The 27229-nt window shown below is 31.9% G+C and overlaps 1 protein-coding gene across 5 annotated transcripts; it reads left to right on the top strand.

Annotated features, from left to right (window-relative positions):
* The first annotated feature begins 5443 nt into the window (after positions 1-5443).
* Positions 5444-20245, top strand: LOC116120514 (ankyrin repeat-containing protein ITN1-like). 5 transcript variants are annotated; one of them, XM_031406460.1, is made up of 9 exons: positions 5444-5550; positions 5748-5845; positions 5924-6010; positions 7290-7754; positions 8530-9003; positions 9305-9454; positions 10070-10485; positions 10571-11232; positions 20137-20245. In XM_031406460.1, exons 2-9 carry the CDS (start codon positions 5761-5763, stop codon positions 20204-20206), a joined length of 2409 nt encoding a protein of 802 aa, XP_031262320.1. In that variant the 5' UTR covers positions 5444-5550; positions 5748-5760; the 3' UTR covers positions 20207-20245. The 5 variants fall into 5 exon arrangements, with proteins under 5 accessions (XP_031262320.1, XP_031262322.1, XP_031262318.1 ...); XM_031406462.1 differs by lacking the exon at positions 20137-20245 and having other exon boundaries at positions 10571-10785; positions 10914-11156; XM_031406458.1 differs by lacking the exon at positions 20137-20245 and having other exon boundaries at positions 10571-11424.
* Positions 20246-27229: the final 6984 nt, after the last annotated feature.

Here is a 27229-nt window from a genome sequence, read left to right as displayed (position 1 = left end):
CTTAGGTCAAACAAGGTGACGAATGCAATTCAACAAGACAACAAGTGGTATATTTTCTATTTAAATTCTCTCTCACTACAACTAACTAATGCAGGCAGCGCCACCTAACTCATTAAAGAACAAACCAATCACTCCTCTTTCTCAACTAATATACACCCATTTTCATTACTTCTCGCTTCTCATTTTTCATACCACTCCATTACCAAACCTCTCCATTGTAATCAATTTCCTTCTGATCCAGAGCAAAGAACTTCAATCTAGCGTGTAAAAATTTATAAGTTAACATCTAAAAATTTATCACATATTAATTTTTACTTTAAAAATTTTTCAATTGTCTTTGGAAGTGTATATAAGGCAATGTTTAAAACCTGGCCCAGCCTGACCAGTCGGACCGGGACTGGGGGCTTTTACCGATCTGAGCACTCTTTATACCCAATTATGCCATTTAGCCTGGGATTAAACCAGATGAATAGTAACAACCCGCCAGTTCAACTGGCCTGTTGCCAAAACCGGGTCACTAAAAAATTAAAAACCCATAAAAAATTTGGGGTGCGTTTGGTTCCCTATTTCTATCCATATTGCCAATCCTATTCCTTAAATATTGTTTAGCACATTATTTGAGAAATATTACTGTATTTTTAATTACTTTTAGACCCCTTAATTTAATAATTTCACTAAATACCCCCAAAAAAAGTTTAAAATTTAACAAAAACACCCCACTAGCCCATACTTGCCAGATTCCGGCAATCACCATCGGCGGTAGCCGAAATCTACCACAACAGTGAATTACTGACCGAAACAGGCCAATAATTCACCGATCTACCCATCGTGTGACGGCCAAATAAATAGTCATCGTGTGATGGCCAAAGAAATGGCCATCGTTGACGATCAACGACAGCCAAATCTTGACCATCGTTGATAGTCAATGACAATCATATCTTTGGCCGTCGCTAAAGACTAAAGATAGACTTCTTTGGCCTTTTCCGATCATCGACAGCCGCATCTGACCTTATATCTAGCCTTTTTCGGTCAGATCCATATCGACGCCAAATCCGATCGGTATGTGTCGTTAAGCAATTTTTTGACCAAATTTCGACGATGGTGGCCGAAATCTGACACTGCAGGTGGTAGGAGTGTTTTTGTCATTTTACAATATTTTTATATATTTGGGTATTTATTAAATTAGCAAACCTATGAGATTTTTTATAAATTTTTAAATTTTACCTCTTAATACTCTCCTATTCAACTACCTAATATTATTCTTAAAATCTTATCCAAAATAATAAACCAAATGCACCCTTACTTTTGTAACCGCGTCTTTAAAAGTTCAAACTTCAAAGTTTAATTCAACCCATAAAAATGAAATCTACATCAATGATTATCTTGATGCGAGCAAGAAGGAGTTGGTGGTTCTTGAAATATTTGACTTGGTCGATTTCTTGATACGGGTAAGACCAAAACATTGGGAGCTGATTTTGCTGCTGTTGAGACCATCTCCAACCTATTGCACCAATTTGGTGCAAAATTGCACCAAATTGGTGTAAAACACTATTCCATCTCCAACCCACAACACCAAATATTACACCAAAAAGAATATTCTTTAGAATATTCTTTTTTTCTTTTATTATAATAATCAACAATTAATCTATTTCACTCATTATTTTTGTATATATTAATTAAATATTGGGGATGATATTTTTATTAAATAATAATTATTTTAAAAATTATACAAATTTAATAAAATTAAGCATTTATTTAATCAAATAAACAGTACATTTAATATAGAAAAACATTACATCTAATATAAAATGATACCAAAAAAAAAAAAAAAAATGTATTGTCCATTCAAGCTTTTGAGATTTGTCGCTTATTCAAAAAGATGTATTTTCCATTCAAGCTTTTTATATTTGCAACTTATTTCAAAAGATGTATTGTTCATTCAAGCTAAAAAAGATGTGTTGTCCATTCAAGCTTTCAATTCAAACTTATGTTATAAAAGAGCATACAACACATTAGTTTTGAACACATCTCTTCTATTTCCTCTTAGAAAAAAAAAAAGCATATATCTTCTTCATTTGTGTTACAAAATGACTACACAACGAAGTTCTTCGTACACAAATGAAGAAGACATGCATCTATGTCATATTTATCTTGATATTTCTCAAAACTCGATTTTAGGTATAAACCAATCTAGTGATCAATTCTAGTCTCGAGTTGAGCTTGACTACAATAGTTCCAAACCCGTGTTTCTCACCCAGGTTCGGATCTTTGCAATGTCGAATGTAACTGATCTTTAAAGCTATTGGCAAATTGAGGGGATGCGTACGTCAAATTGAAAATATGAATCCAAGTGGTGCTTCTGAGTAAGATATTGTTAGTATTTGTTACATTTAATTAATTTTTTTTTTATCTAATTGATTTTAACGTTATATGTATATTGTTTTGTAGATGATTCAAGCCAAAATGTTACTAGCAGAAGATAAAAGTTACAAGAAAGGTTTCAAATTTGATCATGTGTAGCCTATACTTGAGGATATTGAAAAATTTACAGATAATGTTAACGCCGCAGAAGTATTTCAAAGTCAAACCGGTAGGTTTCTATCACAAGAATCAGAGACTCCCACTTCAAAGTCTTTCCAATCGATTCCTTGTGACATGTCGTCAAATTCTCTAAACATAAGTGATGAAAATATTGGGGGTAGTTCAGCTCAACGACCCATTGGGGTGAAGAAAGCAAAATTTAAAAGGAAAAATAATAAAGAAGTTTTAAACAGTTTTGAAACTATTCAAGAAGAAAATCGACAGCTCGTTGCTATTTTCAATCGGGACAACTCAATTAGGACATAAAATTATAAAATCCAAATGAAAAAAATTGGCTTTGGTAGAATATCGAGAAGATAACAAAATTTTATTCAAGGATTTGAATTCTATAACCGATCCAAGCCTACGTGAGTTTTTTCAAAATGAGCAATCAAGAATTATGCAAAAAAGAGTTCAACAACAAGGTCAAAGATCTCAAAATAACTCTAGTTCTTTTCAATATTTTGATAATCTTACTGAATCCGGAACTAATATACCGGAATACTAAATTGTTATTTTAGTTTATGTTGTATTTTCTTTTAATTTTAGTGTTTTTAAATTAGTATTAATTTTTATTTTGAGTTAATGTAGTTTGATAGTTGCATTGAATAAAGTTCTATTTTTAATTTTTTATCATTTTTTGAATTATATCATTATTATTATAAATAATAATCAAATTTGATGTGATTTTTTGTGTAAAATTTAATACTTAAATTAATTTAATAAAATTTAAAAAAAATTATTGACGCTACAGTATCACTTGGTACAGTATCACGCCAAAGCGCCAAGAAAGCCAAGATGGGTTGGAGCGACAACCCACGCCACTTTGGTGTTTTTCTTGGCGCTTTGGCGTGGGTACAAAACCAAGCTGCTGCTGCTGCACGCACCTCCACATATTTCTTTTTAATTATTTAAATAAATGGAAGTATTTTTCACTTCATTAACTAAAGTAAAGTAAAGGGAAGAGAGAGACCAATGGGCAATTACTATCCCACATGCCTCGATTCTCTTTCTTTCACTATGGGGCTATGGCTGTGTGTAGGCTTTTGAAATTTGGGTTAATATAGTCCGTGTGATGGGACTGTCTGATTTTGATATATAAATATATTATATTAATAAACTTCATCAATCATCATCAATTACTGTTCTCCTCTATTATTGCTTGCTTTATCTGGTGCATCTTAGCACATAACAGTCCCCCCAACTAACACAACATTACCCCCTCCCTAATCATGATTAATTCTCCTAATCATACGCCATTACTAGTGCGCTTTCTTTCAACATTCATTGATTCAATATATCTGATTCTTTTCTGCTTGGTCAAATATTTGTAAATTTCAATAAAGTTGGTTGAATTTGACATTAATAATTCATTGTCCCCTGTAGAAAAATATTATATAATCATCCTAACTACCACTCACATCCCTACCAATTTTATTTTAAAATTATTGGAGGGAGAAATCTTTTTTTTTTTCTAATTAGAGTTTTCAGACCAATTTGTATACACCTCAATTAATTATCAGGGTCCATTGAACAAATACCCTATAAACCCAAAAGACTAAATAAATTACAATATTATTGTGATAAGTGACATTAAGGTTTGAACCCAAAAATTTAATTAATAATATTAATTAAAAAATAGTTTCATTTACTAAATAAGTCTTTCTTTAAAGTTTAAATATATTTTTTTATTTTTTATTTTTATTTTTTTCGTAAAAAATAATGAAATTTGCACACATTTATAATACAAATTTTTGTATAATTGATTGATAAAATTGATTTGATATTTTTAATACTAATTTAATAGCTTCTAAACCATTATACCTTATTAGATGAGTGACCGACAATTAATGTCACTATTTTTTTTAACAATAATATGAAGAAAAAATAATAAAGGGTTTATAATATCGAGCGCATTTTAGCAAAGGTGGGCCATTAGTGCAGAAGCTTTAACAGAATGTAATAATTTAATTTAAAAAAAAAAGAGGCAGAAAGCAACAATAGCCAAGACAATACAAGCACGTGACCTGCCAAACAAGCTACTGCAATTTCTTTTGCAAAATCGACAATAGACATCCCATTGTTCCTTCTGATCAGTCCCACACATCCTTTCAATCCATTTTTAAATTCACATTTTATTAAATCCAAATGCAAATGAAAAGCATATTTTCAGGATTTTGTGTTTCTAAAACCACATTTTAATAATATAATTTCAATTGTATTAGTTTACTGGGTGAGTCTGACTGAGTTTGCATCTGTATTTGTGTGAGTTTGGCATTTTGTTTTCACCTTTGTGTTTTGGTTCTTTGTGTTAAGTGAGGAAGGGGGAAGAGAGAGAAAGAGAGAGTGAATTTTCATTTGGTTTCTGCTTTTTATGTTTAAAACAAGAAAAAAGCTAAGAAGATAATGATATTGGCCATTTTGAGGAAGGTGGTGAAAACTGAAAAGGCGCGGGGGCAGCAGTAGCAGCGAGGAAGGAGGTTGGGGCTGTAGGTATGAGGATGATTGACCTTGGTGGGTGCTCCATTGGATTTTGATTATGGTTAAGATTTTTGATGATGATCATGGATTGGTGATGTTTGTTTTGATGATTGAAATGTGGAAAGATGTGAGTTTGTTTGATCGGACGTGGGACGCGTTTGCAGCGGTGGGGATGAATGAAGAAATGGATGGTTGGGATTTCGTTTGGTAGAAAGAGGATGGGAAGAAATGGATGATTGAGATTTTGTTTGGGAGAAAGAGGATGAGATAAGGATAAGGGCTAAGATTGTTTAGACTTTAGATTCTCTTCACGTTTTTCAATTCACTTTTAATTTAATTAATTAATTTACTTGTTTATTATTTTGAATTAGGTGTATTTTTTTTTTGTAAAATCATATTTAATTCGGTTTAATTTATGTGATGTCAGTATGATAACATCATCGATAAACTGATTGGACCGATCAACTCGAGGCCCGGGTCAAAGCTTAGGTCGGCTTTAAAACATTAATATAAGCTACTTCAATGGCCTCCTTATTGTTGTCTTTTACTGATTCATTTAGGCGTTTTTTCCTAAATATTCATTTTAAAAGCTGAAAAAAATCTAGGAGGCCAGACTCACTCCAAAATATAGAGTCTTATCAATTATGTTCTCAACTTGCATCTAAAACCTGCAAAATTCTTTACAGGGTTTAACAGACAATGTATAGGATTACTGATTGGAAGGTTGACATGCCACCAGAATCCGATGAGAAGGAGCTTGATCCATCTCTGCAAGAACTTGATGGTATGATTCAACATTATCTTAATAAACTATATTTTTTATTATATAATCAAACATAATAAATATTCACAAATGAAATAGTGAGGGGTACAGCAACTGCATCAGAAAATGAGTCATCTAGTCAAGAAAAAGTTATGAGTAGGATGTCTCCTCTTCTAGACCAAACTGGTACGGTTTGATTTTATCTTGTAAATTGCTATCTTTTTAATATTTCTGAAAAAAATACATTGTTTTGAGTACTCTTTTATTGTTAAATCTTTAAACTTCTTTAAAAATCGTTTAAAGAAGAAGGATGTATAAGGCTCTTTAAAAATCGTCTAAAGAAGGATATATAGGGCTATATACACCCATTAAAATTTCTCTACTCCCATTTAATCAATTACACATAACATTTAAATTTAAAATATGATTTATTTTATTAATTATCAACAATATTTTTTTTCATTTTTATTATACCTTTCATTCAATTAACTTGATATACTACATATTTAATTTGTTGAAATTACAGAAAGATGTGAATCAAGATCAAATTTTAAAAAATTCTGATGGTTTGTGAACTTTGGAAATTGTTGGATGCAAATAGTTTGATCTAAAAGCGAAAAAGGAAAGAAAAATCTGATGTTGTTAATTAGTTCCTCTTTGCTTGAATCGTTGTCATTAGTTCAGTATAACATTGTAAAGTGTAAACTACATGTTAAATTATTTTATACTAATTAAAGATGTAATGTTTAGATATCTTTCACGTATATTTGAATTTCTTTTAACAATTGTTTTGGTTTCAATACTACAAAAAGAAAAATTAATTTGTTTCTTTAATACTGTATAAGATTTGTCCCAAAATTTTGACTAATAAAATAGTAAGAAATACAACAGCTGCATCAAATAATGAGATATCTGAAGAAATAGTTCAGAACAAGATATTTCTTCCTCATGAAGACCAAGCTGGTACCTTTTTAAATTATCTTGTAAATTTTCTATTATTTAATTTTATAATTTTAAAGATGCTTTGTTTCGAGTATTCTTTCATTTTTATTTCTTTAAACTTTTAACCACGTAGACTACATATATTATTGTTATGAAAACATAAATATTTTATTTTATCTCAATCCATCATTACTTTATTTACATATCAATGTCACATATGATGACACATCACTTAAGATATGAAATTTAAGATAAGTTTTGAAAAGAGTGGTATTATTGTTATGAAAACATAAATATTTGATGATTGTTATAATTTAAACTTTTACTATTGGGATAAGTTAAGAGTGTACGGCTGTAGGCTTATAGTGGATATTAGTTAGCTGATCCATAAATTCCGCCTTGATTCTAGTTAATGCATGTAATGATGAGCTTATTGATATTGAGAATCATTTTATGATTTTTCTTAATTTTTACCTAGATTGAATGAATTAGTTTTTATGTATAAAACTTCTTCTTGTTTCAGGTGAAACAAGGATAACGGAAAAATTGTATAGATATGCAAGAGGCGGTAATTGGACGCAAGCAAATACAGAAATTTTTAAGAGCCGTCCAAAAAATTCAAAATATTTAACTGCTACAATATCAGACAATAGGGACATTGCTCTCCATGTTGCCGTTGCAGAAAACCACCCTAAGTTTGCCGAAGAATTGGTGAAATATATGACAAAAGAAGATTTGGCTATTAAAAATGGTGAAGTCAATACTGCTTTTTTCTTGGTTGCTGAATCAGGAATACACATAAATTTAGCTAGGAAGATGTATGAGAAGAATACAGAATTACCAAGTATTCGTGGAAAAGGGGAGAGGTTTCCAATTTACGTAGCAGCTTATCACGGGCATAAAGAGATGACGGAGTTCCTTCGTGAAAAAGTCGGATCCTTAGAAGAAAGGGATATCAACGAATTATTGAAACATAAAACTTTTTCTGGTAAGCATGCACTTTTCCTCATATTCTAATTGCATATTTTATTGATCATCCTAATTTTAATATGATTCTTTTATTAATTATCAACAAAATAATTTTATTTTTCTAATACTTTTTATTTATTAATAGTAATATAATACATATTTGTCGAAATTAAGAGATGTATTATAAATATCTAATTTAAAAAAAATCTAACGGTTTGTGAACTCAGTAATTAGGTGTAAATAACACTTCAGACTACTAATTTGAAAAGAAAAAAGATAAGAATAAAAAAGCAACAAAAAATAACACCCTACAGAGTACAGACTACTAAATACTAATTTCACAAAACAACAAAGGGTTTTATACCTATTTCTTAAACTAATGGGGAAAATTACCTTGTAAACTACTTATTATTTTATTTTTATACTTTTTAATATGCATTATTTTGACTATCCTTTCATTTTACATCTTTAAACTTCTTTAACAATCATTTTGATTACCCTTCACAAAATGAAAATTAATTTGTTTATTGTAATTGTATAGGCGAATAAGTAGTACCCAGTGAAATGGAAAATTTCAAAAGTTAATTAGCAATGTTATATATAAATGGGCCTAGAGAGTATAAATTTAATTGAAATACCAATAGCTTTGACTCTTATGTATAGATTAATTTTTTGTATGATAATTCATATGTTTAATGTTACTCTATCATGCAATTTACATCAAAACCAGTCTGAATGAATTACTTTTTATATATTAAACTTGTTCTTGTTTCTCCTTGGTACGGATGATCCAGAGTTTTTTGAAGACTTTAAAAGTTTACGTAGACTTGTATTGAGGGATGACTGGGACAAAGCTTATGGAGGTTTTCTTAAGGAAAATAAAATGTATTCAATTGCTACGATATCAGACAGAGGGAACACCGCTCTCCACGTTGCAGTTATAGCAAATTCCTCTAAGTTTGTCCGAAGACTGGTAGAATATATGCAGAAAGAGGATTTGGCTATTAAAAATCGTGATGGCAATACTGCTTTTTACCTTGCTGCTTTATCCGGAAGGGTGGAACTTGCCAAGCTGATGTTTAAGAAGAATGACGAATTACCAAAAATACGTGGTTCAAATAAAAAGAAGATGTTACCTATTCTCGCAGCAGCTGAGCAAGACCATAAACAAATGGTGGAGTTCCTTTATACAGTTTCCAAGAAACACTTGGAAGAAGACGATATCTACCCATTGCTTTGCAGTCTGCTCCGTATGTCTGATTTGTTTGGTAAGCAAGCACTACATTCCTAATATTAGGTCTATATAATGGCACATTTATTTGATAATCTTAACTTTACCAGGTAGGTTATATTTGGAATTATAGTATCTTTGACATATGATTAAACATTGTTACATATAAAAACTCATCATCTAAAGTTAACGTAAGCACCAAACATGAAAATCATTTATAGCTGAAGTGTTTTAGCGCATACCTTAATAACATATATTAATAACATAAATAGGTAAAAATTTTGATTATATTTATTTATATTATTTAAAAAATTTTGATGTTGGTTGTTGTTTCCTAGATGTTGCGCTGAATTTGATAAAGAAACACTTTAGTGTCCTAGACAAGCGGAGCTATGAAGCATTGGAAGTATTGGCTGGAACACCTATGATGTCTCGTGACTTTGCAAATCAAAATCAGGAAGGATTTTTTAAGAGATACTTCAAATTATGTACGTTAGTCTTTCTATCATTTATTAACCTCTGCATTAACTAATTAAGCATGGCTTCCTGAATACTCCAGTACTCTTCCAAAGCATTTTGCCTGTGTGGGTGGGATATCATTACTTAGACACTTCCAGCATCGGGGAATGTATTGGTACGTTGACACCATCACCGGGTTGGTCCACGTTGAGCTTGGCGTCGGGGGGACATCCGGTAGTTATAAGCATTCCTTAGATTAATCATACTGCTGTCTTAGGTTTTATTATCATACAAGCGTCCTCTTCTTAAAGAGTTGGTCACACATCAATTTTCAACTCTTCTCCAAAGGTTAATTAAGTTATGCTTTTGTTTACTTTTACAGTTTGAATTCGTTATACATATGATTCTCTTCATAATCTCTTGTTTCTAAATCTAAAGTACTTTGGAGATAGGATAGATCATATATGTCATACCACAAACCGACAATTTACGTTGCGTGAATTTTATCTTTCATTTACCTTTAAATTGAATCAATAGGATTTGTAATATTTATATAAAGTGTAATAATTTTTTCTTTGATGTATGCACTTATATTCTTTTCTACTAATTTAATTTTATTATGTATTATTCTTCTAACTTTGTAGTCAAATTACTCTTCCCACTCGCTGATTCTGGAAGCGACAAATTGCCCCATGAAAAGCTTCCCCAACGAACACTTGAGCTACTCAAACTCTTATTGGAAAGGGTAGATTCCCGCAAATTAATAGAAGTCGCTGCCAAAAAAGAAAACGTTGAACTTCTAAGCATAATTATTTGTGATTATTATCCTGAGCTCGTATTGGAACGTGAAGAAAAGTCATTTAGGCTATTAATTCACAATGCTATTTTGAAACGTCAAGAAGGTATCTTGAAACTCATAAACAAGATGAAGACATTATTTGAGAATGCACTTCCGTCCACAGATATATTGAATCTGGCTGGAGAGTTGCCTCCATCATATCTGCTGGATAATATTCCGGGAGTAGCTCTTCAGATGCAGTATGAATTATGGTGGTTTAAGGTAAATTTTGACACTGCATTGATTTTTTCTTGTATAGAAAACAATTTTTTTCTTTTTGACAAGACGTTTGATACATTTACTGTAGGAAGTGAGAAAGATTGTGAATACGTCGGATGCTCAGGCTAAAAATGACGATGGAAAAACTCCTATAGCTTTGTTTAATGAGAAGCACAGAGATTTAAAGGAGAAGGGAGAAAAATGGATGAAGGACACTGCTAATTCGTGTATGATTGTGGCAGCACTTATTGCCACAGTTGTATTTGCTTCAGCTTTCACAGTACCAGGTGGCAGCAAAGATGGGTCAGGGACTCCTCATTTTCTTCATAAAGTGTCCTTCACGGTTTTTGTCATATCAGATGCAGTATCTTTGGTATCATCCATTTGTTCCATTTTAACATTTTTATCTATTCTCACTTCCCGATATGCAGAAGAAGATTTTCTTTTGGCGTTGCCTACAAAGTTGATTGTTGGGCTCTCAACACTTTTGTTATCAATAGTAGCAATGATGGTAGTTTTCTGTACAACTATTTTCATTGTCTTTGAAGATGGAAACATTTGGGTTCCTATTTTTGTTACTGTAATTTCTTCTTTACCTGCTATATTATTCACCGAGCAACAACGGAAGCTCCTGATTGATGTACTAGTTTCAACCAATAAAATAAAGTGTCTTTCGAATGAAGAAGGCAGAGCAAGGGAGCTTAATAAGTTTTCAGAAGACAATGATGACGATGATGATGATGAGGGAAGATACCAGCACTACAAGAATAGAATGCAGAAGTGTCTTAGGACATTCTACCAGTACTGTCTTAGAAGATAATGGATGCATGTATGGGACAAGTTGGTGGAAATGTATATACCTCGCGAGTGATGTGATGGGAATGCGAGTTAGTGTGATACAAATTAAAGACATTTACTTCTTTATGATTGAAATTATTATTATTATTATCATCTCTTTTAGCAATTTATTATTTTGTTTCAGAGTTTTATCTTTTTTTTTTTTTTGGGGGGGGGAGTGACTGTTATCAGATACTTCTCCTTAAGTTTCAACCATTCTTAAATTTATCCCAAATGTATAAATACTCCTCAAGTTTCTCCCTTGAACTTTCAACTTTCCTCAATAACCTTCTTTCAACACCCTTTTTTAACAGCAAACTCTGACAGAAATTATGAAATGTCCATATTACCTAAATGTCCTCCATTAGGTCAGTCATTTTTAATCAAATTTATACCCATTCTTACTGTTTGTGACCGTTGGAACCCACGGGTAATTGTGAATGTTTATTTCAAAGCACTTATTTTTCTAAACCAAAAAAGGCTTCATTACATACTTTTTCTTTTCAATTTCTGCATAGTTGTTTAAAGAAAGAGTGAGTCTTCAATCTACGATTGTTTAAATAAAGTAAGATAGGCCCTTTAATGGCACCACAAGGAGAGAAAAAAATATATACACAGCAAAACATTGAAGGCGAATTTTCAGCATTCACAACAAAACAGACACATGCATACATATCCCCTATGAAAAAATTTAAAACTTAAGGAGGGGGAATGGAAATATCATGATCAGCCAAAGATAAAATTGAACAGTTTGTGTAATGACCAGTTTCATGAATTAACAAACTGATATCATTTTCTCTTGCAAGATTGATTATGTTTGTGATGATAGAAGAAGAATTTCGGAAAAATTTAGAGACTGCCGTCACTTCATCTAGCTAGAAGACAACCACCATTGATAGAAGGAGAAGAAGAAAACAGCAAATGAAGGAAGTAGTGAGCAAGAAGACGGTAGCCTCATATTCTCTCCAACGGTGGGTTATGTTTGTGATGAAGAAAGAGAGTAGGGATTATCGTTATTAAAAGAAAGGGAAATTATATTAAATAACTCATTTTTGGGACTTAGTCAAAAGTTAGTTTGTTTATGAAAGTATTTTAGAAAATAGTCATGTTCCAAAATTTAAGACAAGTTGGATCAAAATACCATTTCTTTAACTTATAACACTTAAGAGTACCGATAAACAACTAACCGATAAATATCCGTGAGTCAACCAATGGAAATTGATAGGCATATCTCGGTCAATCAAGAAATATAGGTTTTTGTTGAATAGAGTTTGTTTTATTTTGAGAATTTAATTATTTGATAACCCTATTGGTTTCTATCAATGACCAATAAAAATCAATATAGATAAAGTCCTAAAACAAAACAAACTATATATGATCTATCAATTGACCGATAGAAACTCTATCTCTATTAAAAAAAAAAAAAAAATCCTATCTAACATGTTTCTTACACACAAAATCGAATTAAGAATCAGTTTAGAGCTTTGGTTTTCAAATCCTTCAGTGGAGACTTGGTCTAACTTTGAAGAAGATGGGCGAATATGGGTTAAAGTTTATTTATATATGCATGGGGTTATTTTCATCCTTCATATTTGTATAAAATTCATTTTGCTATTTTGTGAAAAGTTTTCAAAAAGTGTTATTTTTCAACTCCCCCCTAAAATAGTGTTGTTTAATATAATTTCTTATTTTTTAAAAATAAATAGAAGAGTGGAAAAGAAATTTCTAGTCTATGAGAGCGACTTAGTTTATACAAATTAATACAAACATATTTTTTATCTATAAAGAATAAATAATAAACACTACTTGAGTCCAAGAATTATTAAAATTCACACTTAGAACATTTTAATTTTACCAAAAAAATAAAAGTTACACCACATTAAACACATTGAGCAATAAAGGTTTCCTATCCTACACCCAAATACATGATTTTACAATACAATCAATGTCTATGAGAGGAACATATCAGAAGCCAATATTATTGAAGTAAATTTGGATAATGTTTCCTCCGGTATCGTAAAAATTTCTGATAATAAAGATTTTTCTACAATATACATATTCTTATTCGATACCGAAAGAACAAAGATTATTTCTACTGTTGAATGTGAGATTATGGGTTGTTTGGGGGAGAAGTCAAGCCGGAATTATTGAATCCGAGGCCAAAGGAGAAGGTGGAGATGAAAGGTAAAGGAGGGCCCAAGCTAGGAAGTGAAGGAACCATTGAAGTGGTTGCATGGAACCTGTTTCAATGGGCTAGGCCTACTCAATGTTGGCTCTGGTTTTGGGAAATATATTGGCAATGTTGGCAACATTGGATTGTCTTCTGGTATTGGCATCTGCTTTGTTTATGAAGGTAGTGGGAAAGTCTCGGGTCAAGGAATGTTTCGAATGACATTGTCGATGGCTTTTCTAGGTTGTCATTCAACAAGCGTCGAGAAACTGTTGTTATGCGAAAGCTACAAAGAAAGAAGAGAGTTGTAATGATAGAGCGAACAAGAATAAAAGAGGTTGCCATTGATGGATTAGTCGATGAAATTTAGATGATTGAGGATTGGTGATAGTGATGGTGATCTTTTGAAGGGCTATATAGGTGAAATTAAGAATGAAATTCGGGAGTGTTGATGGGATTCATGGTAGTTCTACTTCAAACCTATTTCTTTAGACAAGTTTTGTATGTTTTTTGTTGTAATTTCTCCTAACTCGAATCAAGCAAACCTCAACCAAAACACACAATCAACGCAAACCAAAACAGATTCAACACACAGTATTTACCATGGTTCACTTGTTCAATATTGAACAAGCTACGTCCATGTTGAGCTCCAGAATATGGATGCTCGCTGCACTTACTATTCCGATCAAGAACGGTTACAACCCTCAAACTCTCTTCCCTTTACAAGATTTCAGTTTTTCTAAATCCTTTCACTCACAACTTTAAACCTCTTTAGTGTGTGTTTTTTTTTTTTTTTTTTTTGAATTTTTGTATCCGTTTTCTATTTTCTGAAAATATGAAAACATTTGGAAAATGAAAAAAAGTGTTCAGCATGTTTGTCTGAATAGTATTATTTGCAAATGAGAACAAAAATATGTGTATAGTAGTTTATCTGAAAGCACGAAAAATAAAAACACGTTCGATATATTTCCTTGAAACAAGATTTTCAGTTTTTGTCTTGAAAATGACGCAAAAGAATCACCGCCAAATACATTAAAATGGAGCATGTTTTGTTGATCTCGTAAGATCTACTATTTTCTGGTCTCAAATTAACGTGGAAGAGAAGTTCGTGAGTTTTGAATTTCAAACTTTTAATTGACAGAAAACTTCAAGGTAGAAGAGGACATGAAGAGAAAAGCATTACCTAGAATGTTTTCTCAGTTCATTAATCTATTCCTTTATATTTGTTGTCTTTATTGCATTTTTTAATCATTTTTTCTTGTTAATATCTTTATTGACCAGAACAATTCGTTGCTTTTTTCTTCAAACCCAATTTGCTAAAAACATACAAAAAAATGAAACAGTAAGTTAATACATAAACGAAATGACCTCTAACAATTGCTTTGGTCATCCTACAACAAAAAGAAAATTAATTTGCTTGTCTAGTTTATAATCGCATAAGATTTATTGCAGAATTTTGACTCATAAAATAATGAGGGATATAATAGGTACATCAAAACCTGCTGGGTCATCAGAAGAAGAAATAGTTAACGATGCGACATCTCTTCCTCAGGAAATCAAATTGGTACATTATGATATTTTTAAGATGTTTTGTTTTTAGTATAAGAGGTGTTTCCTTTTTGATCTAAAATCTGAATGCATATGTTATCAAATACGTCGAATATAGATGTTTGACCAAGTTTTTATTTTTTATTTTTCATGTATGTTTATAAGTATTGAATTGTTTATTTTATACAGTACAATAAACTCTTAAAACTAGTATTTTGACGCATATGTCCTTTTATTAGTATGATAGTTTTATATTTTCCATGTTTTAAACAAATTAAAATATCAAATTTTGAAAATTAAACAAAACAAATGTATATAACTAAATAATCATATTATATTGTTTAATGTAATTAGAAATTTATTATAAAAAATTAAAATAATCAAAAATACATAATGCATAAGAGTTTTGTCAAATGGAATTATATAAATATATAATAGGGGTATTGTTGACAAAGAAACTTTTATTGATTATGATATTTTTTATTTAGATAAAAGTAAATATTTCAGCTTTTTACTTATATATAATAACAGACATAATTCATACAACAAAACAACCTAAAACATCTTAATCTATTAAAATAGGTGACATTCAGACTTAAGATTAAAAAACAAACAGTTTTCCTTTCACTTTATGTCTTTGAACATTCTTAATAATCATCATTTCATTCCCTAAAAAAATTGAAATTAATAATTTTTTTTATTGAATATAAAGCGCATAGTACTATTTTTTTTAGAACTAGTACTAGTTAAAAAAAGCGATTAACCTTGACATTCGGAAAAGAATAATACTACTCATCTCTAATATTTATCCTACATATTCACATCTCAAGTGATGTGTCATTACACGTTATTGCCGAATTACTCAATCCTCATTATTTTATTACTATCAATGCCACATATAAATGCACACTTAAGATATGAAATTCAAGATAATTTTGGAAAGAGGTTATTCTTATGAAAATTAAATATTTGTGATTGTTATACTTTAAACTTTTACTATTGGGATAAGTTAAGAGTGTACGGCTGTAGGCTATAGTGGATTTAGTTAGCTGATCATAAATTCCACCTTGATTCTAGTTAATGCATGATGATAAGATCAACTTATTGAACTGAGAATCATTTTATAAATTTTCTTAATTTTTACCTAGATTGAATGAATTAGTTTCTATGTATAAAACTTCTTGTTGTTTCACCTTTACAGATGATCCAAAGATAAATGAAGACTTGAAAAATTGTATACATATGCGAGAGATGGTATTGGAAGGATGCTAATGAAGAATTTTTAAGAGTGGTTCAAAAAAAAAAAAATCAAAAAAAATCAACAAAATCAGACAAAAGCCCTGGCACTCACATAAAAATAAAAAATAAAAAATATTTGCTAGAATATCAGAAATCACATAGGTATCGCTCTACATGTTGCAGTTGCGAAAACCACCCTACGTTGCCAAGAACTTGTGGAATGTAGCAAAAAGAATGGAAATTAAAATAGTGAAACAATACTGTTATTTGCTGTGCTGAATCAGGAATACATGTAAATTTAGTCAAGAAATGTGAGAAGAATAAAAATACCAAGTATTCTGGAAAAGGGGGAGTATCCAATTTAGTAGCAGCTTATCACGGCATAAAGAGATGACGGAGTTCCTTGATAAATCAAAGTCGAGGATCCTTAGAAGAAAAGGATATCAAAGAATTATTGAAAAATAAAACTTTGCCTGGTAAGCATCACACTTTCCTCATATTCTAATGGCATATTTTATTGATCATCCAATTTTAATATGATTCTTTATTAATTATAAACAAAATAATTTTATTTTTCTAATACTTTTTATTTATTAGTATTAATATAATACATATTTGTCAATTAAGAGATGTATTATAAATATCTAATTTTAAAAAAAATCTGACGGTTTGTGAACTCAGTAATTAGTGTAAATAACCTTCAGACTACTAATTTGAAAAGAAAAGATAAGAACAAAAAAGCAAAAATAACACCTCCAGACTACTAAATAAATTTCACAAAACAACAAAGGGTTTTATACCTATTTCTTAAACTAATGGGAAAATTACCTTGTAAACTACTATTATTTTATTTTTATACTTTTAATATGCATTATTTTGACTATCCTTTCATTTTACACTTTAAACTTCTTTAACATCATTTTGATTACATACACAAAATGAAATTAATTTGTTTATTGTAATTGTATAGGCATAAGATACCCAGTAAAATGGAAAATTTCAAAAGTTAATTAGCAATGTTATGAATAAATGGGCCTAGAGAGATATAATTTAATTGAAATACCAAAGCTTTGACTCTTATGTATAGATTATTTTTTGTATGATAATCATATGTTTAATGTTACTCTATCATGCAATTTACATCAAAACAGTCTGAACGAATTACTTTCTATATATTAACTTGTTCTTGTTCGCCTTGACGGATGATCCAGAGTTTTTTGAAGACTTTAAAAGTTTACGTAGACTTGTTTGAGGGATGACTGGGACAAAGCTTATGGAGGTTTTCTTAAGGAAAATAAAAGTATTCAATTGCTACGATATCAGACAGAGGAACACCGCTCTCCACTTTGCAGTATAGCAAATTCCTCTAAGTTTGTCCGAAGACTGGTAGAATATATGCAGAAAGAGGATTTGGCTATTAAAAATCGTGATGGCAATACTGCTTTTTACCTTGCTGCTTTATCCGGAAGGGTGGAACTTGCCAAGCTGATTTTTAAGAAGAGAACGTTACCAAAAATACGTGGTTCAAATAAAAAGAAGATGTTACCTATTCTCGCAGCAGCTGAGCAAGACCATAACATGGTGGAGTTCCTTTATACAGTTTCCAAGAAACACTTGGAAGAAGACATCTACCCATTGCTTTGCAGTCTCTCCGTATGTCTGATTTGTTTGGTAAGCAAGCACTACATTCCTAATATTAGGTCTATATAATGGCACATTTATTTGATAATCTTAACTTTACCAGGTAGGTTATATTTGGAATTATAGTATCTTTGACATATGATTAAACATTGTTACATATAAAAACTCATCATCTAAATTAACGTGGGCACCAAACATGAAAATCATTATAGCTGAAGTGTTTTAGCGCATACCTTAATAACTATATAAATAACATAAATAGGTAAAATTTTGATTATATTATTTATATTATTTAAAAAATTTTGAGTTTGTTGTTGTTTCCTATGTTGCGCTGAATTTGATAAAGAACACTTTAGTGTCCTAGACAAGCGGAGCTATGAAGCATTGGAAGTATTGGCTGGAACACCTATGATGTCTCGTGACTTTGCAAATCAAAATCAAAGGATTTTTTAAGAGATACTTCAAATTATGTAGTTAGTCTTTCTATCATTTATTAACCTCTGCATTAACTAATTAAGCATGGCTTCCTGAATACTCCAGTACTCTTCCAAAGCATTTTGCCTGTGTGGGTGGGATATCATTACTTAGACACTTCCACATCGGGGAATGTATTGGTACTTGACACCATCACCGGGTTGGTCCACGTGAGCTTGGCGTCGGGGGGACATCCGGTAGTTATAAGCATTCCTTAGATTAATCATACTGCTGTCTTAGGTTTTATTACTACAAGCGTCCTCTTCTTAAAGATTGTTCACACATCAATTTTCAACTCTCTCCAAAGGTTAATTAAGTTATGCTTTTGTTTACTTCTACAGTTTAAATTCGTTACACATATGATTCTCTTCATATCATCTTATTTCTAAATCTAAAATACTTTGGAGATAGGATATATGTCATACCACAAACCGATAATTTCTGTTGCGTGAATTTTATCTTTCATTTACCTTTAAATTGAATCAATAGGATTTGTAATTATTTATATAAAATGTAATAATTTTTTCTTTGATGTATGCACTTATATTCTTTTCTACTAATTTAATTTTATTATGTATTTTCTTCTAACTTTGTAGTCAAATTACTCTTCGCCATCGCTGATTCTGGAAGCGACAAATGCCCCATGAAAAGCTTCCCCAACGAACACTTGAGCTACTCAAACTCTATTGGAAAGGGTAGATTCCCGCAAATAATAGAAGTCGCTGCCAAAAAAGAAAACGTTGAACTTCTAGCATAATTATTTGTGATTATTATCCTGAGCTCGTATGAACGTGAAGAAAAGTCATTTAGGCTATTAATTCACAATGCTATTTTGAAACGTCAAAAGGATTGAAACTCATAAAAAGGATGAATAATCATCTGAGACAAATGACTTCGGTCCACCCAGATGATTCAAAAACAATATCTGCATCTGGCTGGAATGTTGCTCCCATATATCTGCTCGATATATTACCGAGTAGCTCTTCATGCAGTATGAATTCTGGTGGTTTAGGTAAATTTTGACACTGCATTGATTTTTTCTGATATAAAACAATTTTTTTTTTTTCTTTTTTTTGACAAGATGTTTGATAACATTTACTGTAGGAAGTGAGAAAGATTGTGAATGCATCGGATGCTCAGGCTAAAAATGGCAATGGAGAAACTCCTTTAGCTTTGTTTAATGAGACGCACAGAAAATTAAAGGAGAGCGGGGAAAAATGGATGAGGACACTGCTAATTCGTGTATATTGTGGCGCACTTATTGCCACAGTGGTATTGCTTCAGCTTTCACAGTACCAGGTGGAACCAAAGATGAGTCAGGGACTCCTCATTTTCTTCGTAAAGTGTCCTTCACGTTTTTTGTCATATCAATGCAGTATCTTTGGTATCTCCATTTGTTCCATTTTAACATTTTATCTATTCTCACTTCCCGATATGCAGAAGAAGTTTCTTTTGGCGTTGCCTACAAAGTTGATTGTTGGGCTCTCAACACTTTTGTTATCAATAGTAGCAATGATGGTAGTTTTCTGTACAACATTTTCATTGTCTTTGAAGATGGAAACATTGGGTTCCTATTCTTTGTTACTGTAATTTCTTCTTTACCTGCTATATTATTCACCGAGCAACAACGGAAGCTCCTGATTGATGTACTAGTTTCAACCAATAAAATAAGTGTCTTCGAATGAAGAAGGCAGAGCAAGGGAGCTTAATAGTTTTCAAAGACAATGACGATGATGATGAGGAAGATACCAGCACTACAAGAATAGAATGCAGAAGTGTCTTAGGACATTCTACCAGTACTGTCTTAGAAGATAATGGATGTATGTATGGGAAAAGTTGGTGGAAATGTATATACCTCGCGAGTAATGTGATGGGATTGCAGTGTATACAAATTAAAGACATTTACTTCTTTATGATTGAAATTATTATTATATTATCATCTCTTTTAGCAATTTATTATTTGTTTCGAGTTTTCTTTTTTTTTTTTTTTTTTTTTTTTGGGGGGTGACTGTTATCAGATACCTCCCTTAAGTTTCAACCATTCTTAAATTTATCCCAAATGTATAAATACTCCTCAAGTTTCTCTCCTTGAACTTTCAACTTTCCTCAATAACCCCTTTCAACACCCTTTTTTAACAGCAAACTCTGACGAATTATGAAATGTCCATATTACCTAAAGTCCTCCTCCATTAGGTCAGTCATTTTTAATCAATTTATACCCATTCTATAAGTCCTCATTGCTCTCTTCCTCAATATTCTTTTTCTTATTTCATTTTTAGTTAACATCTAAAAATTTATCACATATAATTCTTAGTTTGAAAATTTTCAATTGTCTTTGGAAGTGTATATAAGCTACTTCAAGAGCCCCTTATTGTTGTCTTTCACTGATTCATTCTGACGTTTCTTCCTAAATTTTCATTTTAAAAGCTGAAAACATCTAGGAGGCCAGAGTCACTCCAAAATATATAGTCTTATCAATTATATTCAACTTGCATCTAAATACCTGCAAAAATTCCTTACAGGGTTTACCACACAATGTCTACTAATGATGAAGTGAAGGTTGACATGCCACCAGAAAATGATGAGAACGAGCTCGATACATCTCCGCAAGAACATGATGGTATGATTCAACATTATCTTAATAAACTATATTTTATATTATATAATCAACATAATAAATATTCACAGATGAAATAGCGAGGGATACAGCAACTGCATCAGAATATGAGTCATCTGGTCAAGAAAAAGTTATGAGTCTTCTAGACCAAACTGGTACGGTTTGATTTTATCTTGTAAATTGCTATCCTTTTAATATTTCTAAAAAAATACATTGTTTTATACTAAAGATGAAATGTTTAGATATCTTTCATGTATATTTGAATTTGTTTCTCTAGTATTGTATAATATTTATCGTAAAATTTTAACTAATTAAATAGTGAGAAATACAACAGCTGCATCAGATAATGAGATATTTGAAGAAATAGTTCACACCAAGATATTTCTTCCTCATGAAGACCAAGCTGGTATGTTTTTAAATTATATTGTAAATTGTCTATTATTATTTAATTTTATAATTTTAAAGATGCATTCTTTTGAGTATCCTTTCATTTTTACTTCTTTAAACTTTTAACCAAGCTGGTATGTTATAATATTATTTACTTTCTAAGATACAATTTTTNGAAGTGTTAATGTATCTAAGTAACCATTTTAAGGCAACACAATGTTCCATTCCTGGATTTGATATAAACCTATTTAATAGAGATATTGCAAATGAAAGATCAGGTCTAATGCTTATCATTGAATACATCACCGATCCTATGGCACTAGAGTAGGGGATTTTTTCCATTTTAATCCTATTTACATCAGATTTGGGGTACTGCATTTTACTTAATGTAAAATGTCCTGCTAAGGGTAAATTTACAGATTTAGCACCAGTCAAACCAAACCTAGTTATCAGTTTCTGCAGATATGGAAATTGATGGAGTTTTAGTCTATTTGCTTTTCTATTCCTATCAATCAGCATCCCTAATATCCTTTTAGCAGACCCTAGATCTGTCATCTCAAATTCAGCACTTAATTTTGCTTTTAATTCATCTCTTTGAGGCTTGGATTTACTTATTAACAATATGTCATCTACATATAACAGTAAGTACATAGGCATGTTATTAAAGCAGGCATAGTAAAAGCAGTTATAATAAGCACTCTTAATGAACCCAATTCCCACTATAAAAGAGTTAAATCTCTTGTACTATTGCCTAGGGGATTGTTTGAGTCCATAAAAGGACTTGTGCAACAGGCAGGCATGCTCAGGCAGGTTTCTATCCCTAAACCCTAATGGTTGACTCATATAAATTTTCTCTTCCAATTCACCATGTAAAAACACAGTTTTAACATCTATCTGTTCCAGTTCTAGATCATATTGAGTTACTACAACTAGCATAAGTCTAATTGTTTTAAACTTAACCACATGGGAGAAAACTTCTGTAAAATCGATACCTACCCTTTGTGTGTAGCCCTTTGCCACTAATCTTGTTTTTTATCTTGGAGGGTCTGAGCTTGTTAGGCATTCCTTCAGTTTATGAAGCCACTTGCAGTCAATAAGTTTCCGGTCAGTAGGTTTTGGGACTAGAGTCTAGGTTCTGTTCTGCCTTAAAGATTTCATCTCCTCCTTCATTGCTTCCAGCCACTTTTTACTGTCTTTTGAACTCACAGCTTCCTGATATGTCTCTGGCTCAGACCTCAGTGTTTCTACCCAGCCACAAGGGCTATGTAGTCAAATATGCATAACTGTATCTGTTTGGGGGCCTTATTTCCCTTCCAACTCTGTCTCTAGCCAGCTGGTAGTCTGCCAAGTTCTCATTCTGGTTTTCATCATTGTTCTCAGGCTGCTTATCTTCTTCATATTGGTCCCCAATGTTCTGCAGTGTAGTACTTTCTGGTTCTATGGCTTCAGGTTGTTCTAAGTGTTCTTTCATGTTTTGTGGCTCCACCTCAAACTAGGATCTCTCTGTTTGATCAAGCAGTTCAAGGTCTGTACTTGAGTTACCTGCATTGTCAGTAAACACTTTGCAAGGAAAGGTTAACTCATTAAAGACTACATCTCGGCTGATTATGATCCTCACCCCTGGAGCATCTCTCTCCCACAACCTATAACCTTTAGTACCTTCCTAGTACCCAAAGAAGACACATTTTAAGGACCTGGGTTCAAGCTTACACTCTCTAGTATGTGCATATGCTGCACACCCAAAGACCCTTAGGTGGTTTAGGTTAGGTTTCCTTCCAGACCATCTCTCTTCAGGGCATTTAGAGCCTATTGAACTGGATGGACTTCTATTGATCAAATAAGCAGCTGTAGATAGGGCTTCTCCCAAAAAAGTCTTGGGTAACCCAATAGTGAACAGAAGACACCTGACCCTTTCTAGGAGAGTCCTATTCATCCTCTCTGCAACCCCATTCTGTTTTGGGTGCCTGACAGTTTTATGCCTTTGTAACCTGATTTTGGCAGTAAGTGTCACACTCTAAGTTACAGAACTCTAACCCATTATCAGTCTAAAGGTTTTGACCTTCCTATCTAACTGTGTTTCTACAAGGGTTTTCCAACCTTTGAACTTTGTTAGGGCTTCGTCCTTCGACCTAAGAAGGCATACCATACCTTCCACTATAATCGTCCACAATAGAGAGGAAGTATATGTTCTCTCCATGTGACTTTACCTTTTCTGGACCCCAAAGGTCTGCATGAACATAGTCTATACAGTATGCAGCAAGATGAGTCTTTATGGAAGCTATCCTGTGCTGTTTCCAAGGATACAGGTTTCACAAAAATCTAAAGCGTCACCACATACTACCAAAAAACCCTACTGTTTCAAGGATTCATACCATTTGGCTATATGGCCTAATTCAAGTGCCATTTGTGCAGCAGATTGTTAGTAGACAATAAAGCAGAATTAAAAGCATCAGGAAGAACTGCCCACACAGATATAAAGTCCATTTTTCTTAACCCCTTTCATTAAAACATTCCCATTTTTGTAGACTTCATACACCCATTTTGAGCCTTATAAAACATCCTAATTCATCTAAGGTTCCCAAGGAAATTAGGTTACGTTTAGTTCAGGTATAAACCTGACCCTAGTTAGTAATACTACCTTACCATTATTCAGCTTAATGGTTATATCCCTATCCCTTGAACCTCACAGGAGTGGTTATCCCCATAAAGACAGTTTCTTGTTCCCAGTTTTAAGCCTTTGAAACAGTCTTTGTTAGGGCTCATATGGAAGGTACAACCAGAGTCTAGCACCCATTCATTTGCTAGATGAATTAGAAATGGTAAGGGCTTTTGATATTTCTAGGTACTGTAGAGCTAGCTAGGTTTGTTTCTGTACTGTTCTGTTTCTTTTAATCCAATCATAGCAGTTTTCTTGAGGTGCCCAACCTTTGTTACAGAAGAAACATTTCCTAGGTTTTCCTTATTCTACCATTTCCTTTACTGTTCTTCTTGTTTTTAGAGCCTACATTTCTCTGATGGATTTTTCCAGTCTCTTACTAGATTGCCCAACCTCAACTTTCCCTTTCACAACAGATTGATACCATTATGCTTTGTCTTTAATTGTAATTCCCTATATTTTAGTCCAAAATAATTAAGTCCACACTAGGTATTGTGCCACTTACGGAGTGCATTCTTTACCACTAAATATTCTTCTGGTAGGGAATTTAACAGAATCATAGCAAGGCTTGAATCTCCTAGTTCTTGGTCAGTACCTTTTAGGGTTGGGTCATTTTTAAGAATTCATCAAGATGATGCGAGGATTTATTTTACCTCTTATAGAAAATAAAACGCATTTCAAGAAAGCTAAATTAGGAGCAGATTTAAGAGCATACAGAGTCCGAGTTTACCCCAGGTAGAATTGGAGATCACACTATCCCACCTTCGCAGCACAGTGTCTGAAAGGTTCATAATGATCAAATTGTATGCTTCTTCGTCCACTTCTGCCTTTTTCTTTCTCTTTCTTCTGGCATTTGGACTCATCTTTCTCCAGTGCGATTCCAACCTTGTTGTGAGATAACAAGGCCTTCATTTTCTTCTTTCATGTATTAAATCGATTTCCCATCAGTATTGGGAGATCTTATACGAGTAGTGCCATTGTACTGTAATGACAGGACAGGACAGTCTAGGAGTACGTGGCTGGTTATACCAGGGTTGCCAAGTACTGCCAGACAGTTTTTAAGGCAGTTACTGGTTTTCCAGCGAGATACCCTTAAACTCTATAAAACAGAAAACCCTCAAATCCTAACAAAACCCTATTTCGATTTGCACGAATTTCGTCGATCCCTTGTGTTTGTGACCTAATCTCACGAATTAATCCCAAGACTCAGCAAGATTCGAGGTCTAATGATCTAGGAACCTTTAAATCAAAACCTCCAAAAAACTGACAAACCCTAATTTTCGAATTCGTCAGAATTAAACGATTTCTAAACCTAGATACACCTCAGAACTTTAGGCTCTGATACCACTGTTGTAATTTCTCCTCACTGAACAAGCAAACCTCAACCAAAACACACAATCAACACAAACCAAAACAGATTCAACACACAGTATTTACCGTGGGTTCACTTGTTAATATTGAACAAGCTACGTCCATGTTGAGCTCCCGAATATGGATGCTCGCTGCACTTACTATTTCGATCAAGAACGGTTACACCCTCAAACTCTCTTCCCTTTACAAGATTTCAACCAAGATCAAAAACTAGCTTCGTATAACAAAGATAAAACTAATCTGTACTAAGAACTCTACACCAGGTTCCCACCCCACTAAGAAACACGACTCGATGGATAAATTTACAGCAGATTACATACACACAAAGCCTAATCTTGAACCTAACCTGGAAAATTTGAGAGATATCGAACAGAGGAAAAAGGTTGTTTGCGAATAGGGAAAGCTTCGACTTATAGGTTTGACCCCAACTAAGTCTCAATGTCAGATCTGTTCTCAAACCAACAATCAGGATGAAGTCTCAGCTTTAAATGAAACGACGTCGCATAAGGCTTCACTTATAACATTTTTGAATTTTTACTTGGTTAACTAGTGCATGCTTAATGCATTTTTATGGTAAACCTTGAGAGTGACAGTTAATTAATTCTTACAAATATTAATTTTTATAAAGAATAAATATTACAAACAAAACGGAAAGACCTTGAAACATTCATATCATTAGCAAGTAAGAGTCTAGATTAATATATAAAACTTTCGACAAGTGTTAGTGGTAGTTGTAACTTTCTTGCAACATGTGTATTTTAATCAATAACATTTATTTTGGTCATGGGGTACATGGAGATTGGCTATGATATTACTCTTCTAAACCTTTAACACCCAAACGTTTTGGTGAAAGAACATTGAATAAACTTTTAAAAAAAAAAAAAAAAAAATTGTAAGATTAGAATCAAAACGTAAGACTTGCTATAAATTAAAATAAAATAATATAATAAGAATATATATCACTACATTGGAAAATATAAAAAATCTAATTCACTTGAAAAGTGTGACTAAATTTATTGATTTTTTTTTTTTTGGATAACATAATCAAGCAAATAGAAAAACACCAAAAATAGGCAAAATTCTTATTCTTTTCTATACACATTATCAAAATTTATTAATAATTTTCTTTTTAAATATAATTTTCAAAAAAAGTTTTAGTTTTAATCCGATAAATTTTTTATTTTTTATTAGGAATACAAATACAAAAGTAAATCTACTTTGAAGTAATAATCAAAATACTTAAAAGAAAAAAAAAAAAGGAAGTTGGTAGTGTAGTAGGTGTTTGAATTTGATGCATACAACCCACCAACAATTATTAGGGATGAGAAATACTACGTTGATAAACGAATTTTACAAACACAATCTATCACTGTCACCACCCCTCTAAGCAACATCAATAGACAGTGTGTCACGTTGCGTTTGTAAAAGAAAGTTTGTGAGATTCATTTGTCAACCTATCTTTATTGATTAGAGATAAGATTAGGTGAAATTTAATTTGGAATACATTAGATAACCAAACATCTTTAATTTAAAATAGTAAATTTTAAACAATTTCTTTTCTAATATATCTTTAAATAAGATTAAAAAAAATAACATGACAAATATTATAAAAATCATATATAATATTTTAATTATTAATATTAAAAAAACTAATGGGAGAAACACATTATCCAGTCATTTTATTTAATTTATCATAATCTTATTATTATTATTATTATTATTAAATTCTTTATTACTGAATGTTAAATTAAAAATGAGAAAAAAAAATATTTACTTAAAAGCCAATATTCTCACCAAACCATAAGAC

This window comes from Pistacia vera, unplaced genomic scaffold (assembly GCF_008641045.1).
Source record: "Pistacia vera cultivar Batoury unplaced genomic scaffold, PisVer_v2 Contig94, whole genome shotgun sequence".
NCBI classification, from domain to species: domain Eukaryota; kingdom Viridiplantae; phylum Streptophyta; class Magnoliopsida; order Sapindales; family Anacardiaceae; genus Pistacia; species Pistacia vera.
The sequence above is the reverse complement of the archived record's forward strand: the minus strand, read 5'-3'. Positions and strand labels throughout refer to the sequence as shown.